Source organism: Thermobia domestica, chromosome 11 (genome assembly GCF_964235325.1).
Source record: "Thermobia domestica chromosome 11, izTheDome1.hap1.1, whole genome shotgun sequence".
In the NCBI taxonomy this organism is placed as follows: domain Eukaryota; kingdom Metazoa; phylum Arthropoda; class Insecta; order Zygentoma; family Lepismatidae; genus Thermobia; species Thermobia domestica.
Window position 1 is genome coordinate 222,421,378 of NC_137464.1, and position 9,747 is coordinate 222,431,124.

The 9,747-nt window shown below is 36.9% G+C and overlaps 1 protein-coding gene across 1 annotated transcript; it reads right to left on the reverse strand.

The window, feature by feature from the left end:
* Positions 1-7,634: 7,634 nt before the first annotated feature.
* LOC145665469 (histone-lysine N-methyltransferase SETMAR-like) lies at positions 7,635-8,273 on the reverse strand. Its single transcript, XM_081732779.1, has one exon. The coding sequence runs from the start codon at positions 8,271-8,273 to the stop codon at positions 7,635-7,637; it is 639 nt and encodes a 212-aa protein (XP_081588905.1).
* Positions 8,274-9,747: the final 1,474 nt, after the last annotated feature.

Below are 9,747 nucleotides of genomic sequence, written 5' to 3' on the forward strand. Positions count from 1 at the left end.
TAGAAAATGTCCCTTCCCTTTAAAACAGAGTTGAGTTGATTTTGAGTTTTACGTCCCGTTCAGCAGCGAGGCTATATGAGACGTGGACCTACTGATTAACGTGGAATCCGAACCACATGAGCTCCCGCCGGGAATCGAACCCGGGCCTCCCACGCCAAAGGCGCGTACGCTAACCGCTTAGCCACGGAGGAGCTCCCCTTTAAAACAGAAAAGTTGAAGAATACTGTACTATGTGTCTCCTTACTTTTAATTAGGAGTTTATATATCATGTTCCACTTGTCTAACTAGAAAGATTATTGAGATGCTGTGTTTATGGCATAAATTTTTGAACCCTTTCTATCTCCCTTAAGATACTCCCTGGAAGAAAACTAATGCTCTAGAAACCATTGCCTACTAATGTCCCAGAATAATCAAAATTGGTTCAGGGCCGAGGAAAACTAAGCTGTCAATTTGTTTTACGTTTCTTTTGTATATACTAAAGTGGTTATTATTTTTTGCGAGAATTTTTGATTCTACACATCCTGTAAAATGGTTCTATATCAGACCACAGTAACCCATGACAAAAATAAATTAAATTAAATAATATTAAGTGTAGTCCCAAGCGACCTCAAGCTTTCAATGGATTTACAATATATAATATGAGGCACAAGTATCTTAAAGATAATTGTAAGTTGATATACTACAGGTAATAACTATTAAAGGATTACGACAGATGTGCTTTTGTGGTGACCAGCTACTCTAGAATTTCATATCAGAGGACTCCCTTTTAATTAAAGCTTTTGGATCCAGCGTGCAGAAACGAAAGAAACAAATGAGATGAGGGTGGCACCCCGCGATGTTCAACGATACCCATTGGAAAAGACTTGAAAGGAGGGAAATCCATGCCTGTCAGCAGCACACCTATTTACAAAGACCAAATTGAAGCAGACAATCTTCAACCACTGTGTATTATATAGTTCATTACAATGCTACCAAAAAAGTTCATTACTTTTGATCCACGTCATTAAGTGTGGAATTGAAACAATCATTCAATTTCTATTGCTTTTCTGTATTCGTAGAATATTAAGTTGTTGATACCATATTTCGTCAGATATTTATGAAGTAACATTTACATGTTATCTTAAGCGGACTGAGAAACCAGTGGTAAATGGTATAAGATCCCCTTAATTTAAGTTGGTGACGGACTTCAATATGGCCTTCGTGATCATATTACATAGTAATAGATGCGGATCTACCTCCATTACCCCTGTGCATGATATAGTATCACTCGCTCTAGTTGTTAAAACCTTATACGGTATCTTTGCCTCATACTGTACACTATAAAAGCATTCAAGATTTTAGGTCGCATGGGGCTCAATTTAATATTATTCAATTGAGCTGACTTTTCTCATGGATTAAATTGGTCCTATATAAAACTGTTTTCCGGGATGAAACTAAAAATAAATAATTAAATAAAAGTCGAAAGTAGAAAAACAAGGATAAAGACCAACCTATGAGAGAAATCATCTCAGTTAAATATATATTTTAAAGAACTAACTTTGTAATTCTCCAGATCGTCTAATATAGTAATTTAAAGTGTGTCCATGGAGCTTTTCGTCAACTGCTGAATCCATAATGTTGTCAATAAACGCAGAACTAGCATTATGAGCCCACAAAAGGAACCTATAATTTTATGGCAAAAACACAAGAACTTCATTTTACACAAGTGTTAATTTTCCTAACTCATGTTGTAGACAAATGATGACCGGATAAAGTTAGTTTTTCCATTTTATTTCAATCTGTAAACTGAACACTTACTTTTCTTTTGCCATTCCAATGAAAAATAAGAGGACGTAGAAACAAGGACGCATCCACGTAGGGATGCGCACGAGACAAGATTTGAGGCTGTCTCGTCTCGAAAGTGTGCTGTAAAATTGATGTATTGACTCGAAAAGTGTATTCCTTTTATTGGAAGAGCTGTGTCTCGACTCGAATTTTGTCAGGAAAATTCTGTCTCGACTCGTCTCCTGCGCATCCCTACATTTACGGGTGTCCACCGGGTCTGGACTCCCCCAGAACTTGTAAGATCAAAATACATTTGTACAATTTATCTGAATAAAACTATACTTTGTTTAACAGGGAAATGATTGATGTAGCATGAAAATTTGATCTTGCAATTCATCTGTCCTCTTTCACTTATAGAAACAATCTAGTTCTATCATTTTTTTCCCTGAAAATATAGGTGGAAGTATTTTGCTACTACTTACCATCTTTTCAGGTGCAGCATAATACGCGTTCAATACTTCATAATCGTAGTGGCTTGTAGACTTGAACTCCCAAAGCTTAGTCCTCTACCAACAAAAAATCTGTGTACGCGCCTACGTAGAAAGAATGTTAATGGGTCAATAATATGAAATAACTAGTACATGTGCCATCTATGAGGAGCTTGAAACAACAAAAGGACAGATGAGGGAGTACTGATAAAATCTCGTGTTTATGCTAGTTTCTATGCCTAATTTCCGAAAATTTAGCTACGGTCTTGCGTTTCGAAAGACCATTGAGGCATTTCATTTCCATAAACTGTAAAATGTCGAAGTACACATGGTATCTTTGTTGTCAATTTTACGGCCAACTCTTCAGAAACAAGATGTTTAGTACATAGTGAATTGGTGAGGACAAAAGAGGCATCTGAAGGGATAAGTCTAGTTATCGAGGTAAATTTATCTCAACTATATGAGATCAAAAGAGAACTATTCTATCTTGAAGGAAAAAAAATACATTGTGCTATTTGTTTGTAAACAAACCTCATTTCTGTAATAATAAAGTAATGATCATACGTGCATTTCACGATGCAAGTTTTCGTTTGTATTTCTATGATTTTATCTAGCAAACTGTGATGCGATACCGCTAAGAAGATGGTAAAAAGTTAATTTTAAGTCCATATGTGCTAATTATTTAAATTAGACATAAAATGCTCTAGCACAAAAAAAGAAATGAAGGCAGTTATACATGAATGTTTGTAATATAGTGTAAATCAGTAAAACATTTTGTTTTAAACACTTGGTAATTAATTTTACATTAGCTTTGAAGCAGTGCAAATAAAAGTTAATTTTTTACTGGCGTTAAACTTTACAACGTACTTCTGCTTTTTTTTAACGCTCATAAAACCATAATTTTAAAGAGAATACTCTGTGTGTTTTTTGTGTTAAAGTGTGTGTGGTGTATGTGTCTGTTATGGCGGATATTAACGTTCTTATATATATAGTGGGTTCGACCTTCACTTTCAATATCTTTCTTACCAAACTGTCTCTTAATAAAGTTCTAATTTGAGCGTCTAGCAGTTGCTTTTCCGCGATGGATAAAGGATTCAAAGTGTTAATTAGAAAGGATTTTGCTGGAACCGAGAAACTCATCAATAAGCCCCTCTGCAACCCACGGAGCTCGGATGGTAAAGAGAAGAAGATGAGAAGAGAGAAAGAGACAGGGATAAAAAGTAAAAAAGAGAGAAAGATTGGGCGACTAGCTGGTTGGATTGGGAAAAAAATATATATGAAGTGTTGTATGCTATTTTCATCACAAGTTGAGAAATAATCTTCATTCCACAATTTCGTCTACTGTGGAGAAACTCATAACTCTCTGGTGCTCATTTTTTAAATATATTTTTTCTTTTTCTGCTTTTTTCTTTCTCAGAAAAACTTATTTCACGTCATTATCTTTCCTTTTTTCTCTCTGTCACATGCGCACAAACACACATGAAATTTATTAACTTTGTTCATTAAATTGCAGATTTTTTCTTTGAGAAATTTAGGGCATTAAAGGTCGATTGTTTTGTTTGGACCCTAAATTTTATGAAGCTGAGGACCAATGATGTTGAAATATTGGACTTTTCTTCTATACTAACCTAACCAAATATTATTATTATTATTGTAGCGAATAAAGCAAATTTTATGGCAAACATTTACAGTTTTGATACGGTAATAAACAAGAGAGAGACATTCTGTCAAGTTTACTGACGAGGGAACGGTGTGATGTCATTTAGAGATAGTTGCACCAAACTTGGTGTAGGAGTGGGTAATGAGAATACAAAAGAACATACGGAAGCATTTGTTTCTCAGGCGCTCGGAATCCGAAATAATGGACCCTACATTTCAGGAGAAGTATGGCCTGTCAATCAGATATTGATGGGGCGTAGTGTTTGCTCGCTATTGCGACCAATGCAGAAGAAGTTAAATAAAGTAGACTGAAAACAGAAAAGATGAGGTGAACAGAAAATGCTCCAATGTTTACCCTCAGACCCACCAGGCAAATGCCAGGATACAAAATTTATCAATTGCCCTGCCCTTAATATCTGATATGAATATCTGATTGACAGGCCATACTTCTCCTGAACTGTAGGGCCCATAATTTCTGATTCCGAACACCTGCGAAACGAATGTTTCCACACGTTCTTTTATATTCCCATTACCTAATCCTACATCAAATTTCGTGCAATTATCTCTGAGTGACATCGCTCCCTTCCCTCGTGAGTAGCACCTGTGCATACCTCTAAAACTTACGTTATTACAGGAAAACTGGCATCTGAAGAAGGGAGATGTTGTTCATCAATCACTCCAGTATTCTTCCAGGATGTTTCTAGTTAAACAACGTACTTGACTGCACTGTTACCGAGAATTCAATGTTGCCTCATCAGTCAAATATTCCAAACAGGGGCGTAAGTTCTGAGGTAGGACAGGGGCACTTGTCCTCCCATTTAAATTCCCAGACATAGAGGGCGAGCCACTTCAAGATTAAAAAAAAAAAAAACTTTCTTATTCTATATTATACGATACGAATATGGATATACAGGATATTTTAAAACAACACATAAAACGTTTGGGAGTTGATTCCTGATACCAAGATAAGATAAAAATTGTAGACCAACCTGGGTGCACGAATGCTTCCTTTCCGAGTAGGCTGCCGAAAACATTAAAAAAAATTAACTTTGAAGGTCCACAGCTTCAATAGTATGGGAGCTACCGTATTCGGGTCAAGATTTCACTTAGGAACTACATATGCCCTAACGAAATATCCAAGTTTGAGAATCCTATGGTACTTCCACAACAATTTTTATAGAGGTAGTTCGTGAGTTCTTCAGATTATATGCACGTAGCCAAATTCCCTCTATAAAATTGTTGTGAAAGTACCGCAGGATTCTGAAACTTGGTTAGGGCACATACTAGTTCCTAAGTGAAGTCTTGACCCGACTACGGTAGGTCGCATAGCGTTTGAGTTATGGACCTTCAAAATTCATTTTTTTTCATGTTTTCAGCAGCCTATAACTCCGAAAGGAAGCATTTGTGCACCCAGGTTGGTCTATACTTTTTGTCTTATCTTGGTGTCAGGAATCACCTCCCAAACGTTGTCGATGTTGTTTTTAAACACCCTGTATAAATGAAGCACAGAACAGATTTATCACTTTAAAATTATAATAAATAAAATGAAAATGTGATCTAAACACATTTTAGTAAAATATTTACCATTAGGACCTTCAGAAATAATATATATTTCTTAAGACATTAAGTTGTGTCAAATAAGGTTCAGTCGACTTAATTTATAAAGCGTAGCATGGAATGGGCCAATATGCAAAAAACCGAAAAAAATATTTAAAAGGTTGTTGCTGCCCCATTATCTACATTAAATATATTTCCTTAAGATTAAACATGAATGTAATCTATAGTTTCATTCCGTAACAGTTTGCATCAAAGCTACGCAAAATTTGCATTGTTAAATGAAATTAAATGAAATCTTTTAGTTTAACGTTCCATGATTATGCCCTTTAGGCTAAGAGAGATGGATGATTATGGCAAGTTAATGATGATGTAAGAATTGGTGGAATGAGAATATGAGAGGAAACAGGAGTACACCGAGAAAATCAACAGAAAACGATGTTGTACACCACAAACTTGCTTAGCCGGGGATCGAACCAGGGAACCCCCGCTCTACCACTGAGCCACCGTGCCCCCCTCCTTGATTCCACATCAATATCACGTCTTATTCTGAGAGGCAGAGAAGCCAGTCATTGGTTTCTACCTTTTGCTGGTTGGTGAAGCAGAATGTTTTCAGAAAATGCTCTATGGACCGAAATAGGTAGCAATCCATAGGAGCAAGGTCAGAATTATATGCGAGGTATGGAATCAGTTCAATTCCATCAAGTTTCTATACTTTTTTGGTCGCGTCTTTCAAGCCAAATGTGCTTTTGCGTCAGCGTTTTGAAGGATGTTGTCCTTTCGAGTCATTAATGCTGAACATTTCTGACGCTGTGCCTAGTACTTCCACTCCAACTATTCGGAGCAAAATTTGGATTTGATAGTACGACCCTTAAGAACAAATTCGAAGAGAGATTTTCCCTCGTACTTTCGCAATACACAGATCATGAGTATAAGCCCGAAACGGCAAGTGGTCCTGGATATTGGTTCTTGTTCAACCACTGTTTTTGCACATTAGGATTTCGGAAAACGTCCACGTTTCGTCACATGTGAAAATTCGTTTCAGGAAATGCATATCACCCGGATTTTGCAGCAGTTATTGGCATACATCCACTCTTCTCAGGCCCTAACTCTTGTTGTACAATGGAGCAGCTCCTAATTAATTTCCCGAGTTCGAGTTCGTGAAGGTAACATACTACAGCCGTCTGAGGCTTGTCGAGTTGTTTTAACAATCGTCGTTTGCTGGTGGATGAATTTTCCTCAATGGCGTATCGTAGGACCTGAGAATCTGTTACCTCGAGGGTAGCCAGGCCTTCGCTGATGCGGCATGGATACCCCTTCATAATGATAAAATTAACAAATCCGGAATGCAACATAGTCGAATGAAGACAATACTCAAATATAAATAATTTCTTCATGTTTTTTTAAATGAAAGGAAGAACAGTGGCATTCAATTACATAACTTGTTTCGTTTGATTAAATAAGGTCTTTGGGAAGAGGTAATGGGTAGCCAAGAGAAGTGAATCACAATTACGCATTCACTTCAGTATGGAAGCGAAGGTTTTGTCAGTGGTGTTACGGCTGATTTCTCGTACTATTCTGTTGATCATATTAGTCGCCTGTTGTGCAGCAAAATTCTCCCAATTTTGAATTTGATAATTCTACTAAATTTTGAAACAAGAGTGTTATGAGCGTTGTGCAAAAGAATGCATTTGACATGAGCAATATTATTTTTTAAATGGTTGTTTTAGGCGTTGATTGGAATGAGAAATAATATAATCAGCGCAACAATGTTCATAAAAGTGTTATTTAAAGAAAGAAAAATATCTCTCGGTGAAATAGTGGATAGTAAAAATGCAAAAATTCGTTTAGTAAAACCCATATCGAATGTGTAACTTGTGGTAAAAAGTGCAGTTAAATTATTAGTCTATTGCAGTTATCAAACAACTGGACTTTTCATGCAATTAATATATATATATAAGGCTTAGATACGTGTTGTAAAACTGAAGTAATGAAAGAACGCGGGAGTGGCCAAAAAGTAATGCCTCATGTGTCACAAAAAAGTATCAATGAACATAGAACAAGATAAGCTATTGCAGAACATAGCCTGAACTGTCCTCTACAGAATCCCACCATTCAACATAGTCTCCATGAATTTGAAAACATTTACGCCATCTTTGAACCCAGGCGTCAATGGAAACATTCAGGAGGTTGCTGTGTATTCCAAAAGACTGTTACCATAATCTTCTGGGTTGATCTGGAAGACTTGAATTTCTTGGGACGGGGAGAATCACTGTGGCGCCATTCCTTGGATTGCACTTTGCTCTCAGGGTCATACAGGTATGCCCACGTCTCATCCCCAGTGACCACATTTTTGAAGAAGTCTTGATTTTCAATTGCAGATGCGTTCAGGAGCTCTTGACAAATGACCACTCGCCTCCTTCGATTATCAACAGTCAATTGCTTAGGTACCCTCTTAGCACGCCCTTTGTGATATCCCAAGTCAGCAATTATTCCTTGGGCAGACCCATACGAGATGTTCAAAGCATCAAAAACACTCTGAACTGTAATGCATCTGTCTCCTCGAATCAATTCCTCAGCACGTTCTCGATTTGCATCTGTGATCGATGTTGTCGGCCGGCCGCTTCTTAGTTTATCAGCGATTTCTGTTTCTCCGTTGCTAAACTTCTTCACCCAACGCCGTACATTGCTAATGTCCATTACCGGATCCGCATAAACATTCTTCAAGCGCATATGGATTTCCTTAGGTGAACAACCTTCTTTCGCCAAAAATTCGATGACTACTCTTTCTTTTAAGTTCAGATCCATGGTTCTAATAACTCAATCTGAGAAAGAAAAGACTACATTAGTGGAGGAAGGTTATCTCTATAACGTCATGCATGGATAAGTAAGTAGCTGTAATAGAAAAAATTTAATGAGGGAGGCATTACATTTTGATCCTCCCTCGTAAAAGGTACTCGCTGATGCTCTCGTCTTTATTAAGAGCGGTCCCGGGTTCGTTTCCTGGTGAGACATTTGGTCAAAAAAATGTGAAAGCTGTTTCAGGCCAGCGAACCTGAGTGAGACTTTCCTGAGTTTTCCTCATTCACACCAGGTAAATGCCGAGACGGTTCCTAAGATTCAAATGTCAGGTAACTTTTTCCTTCTCAAATCCTTTCTTTCCCTTTCCCTGGATAATGTGATCGCCGAGTTACATCATCCCTTATATGTGTCAGGTTAACATGGCCATAGATACCAAGAATCTAGAAATCAAATTCGTAATCCTAAGTTTTTAAAAGTAGATTATTTAATATCAATAGTGCTATTTTATGCTATTGTAATACTTTATCAATTAATTCCGTAAACCTAAATTGGTTTCGGGGAGTTGACCATCTTAATAATCAAACCTGTGATTCTGACAGATGTCCTATTTAACCATAACTTTGTAGTTCAAATTGGATTGTACGTGGACGCTAAATGTTAATCAAACTACATATTAAATGTCTATATATTAAAATGCTAGGTTTGCATGTTTGTCTCCAGAGAAAAGTTTATATGTTTTTCTCCAATACTTTTGACGATGAGGTCTCGAAAACCGCAAGTGCTAGAAACGTGTCATTTTCACTGGTCGATTCCAAATTTTGTGTAGATTGTCGAGTTCTAATCGAATATTTAAAGAACATGGCCGTTATTCCTTTATTACATTTTAGGGGGTACACTGGAAGTGTTCAAATTCTAAGGAAGCATTATATCCTACGAGTTATACATTCCGACACAACACATTTGTATATATGGGTCTCATAGCTCTCAGGCGATTATTTCATGACCAAATGATAATGAAAAACGAGGAATAATCATTTCTCTACTTTAGGATGAATCTTTATTGTTTGGAGTGTTTTGCCCAATGAACACTATATATCACTGACATCATAATTAATTGTGTATGTGATATATTAGCTTATTGCATACTGCCTGCAAGAAGAGAGAAAACAGAGATCATACATACATTAGAAACTCCAATCGGAAGTAAGCTCTTGCAAATGGTTCGTGATATTGAAAAATAATCGAAAAAAGTTCTCCTTTATCACACCCCTTGCCCATTTTTTTTTTTTTTTATCAAGACGTCTTTCACCTGTGTCTGTAAAGGGACATGTATAAATGTTGTGAGGAATGACAAGGAAATTCATGTTCATATGTGAATGATAGGCTGTGTAGAGAGCGCAGGTCCAGCTAATAATAAATTAAAATTACTTCTAAATTGGAGTATGTTGGTTGGCCACAGTGGCGTTGATTGGGCCTTAAA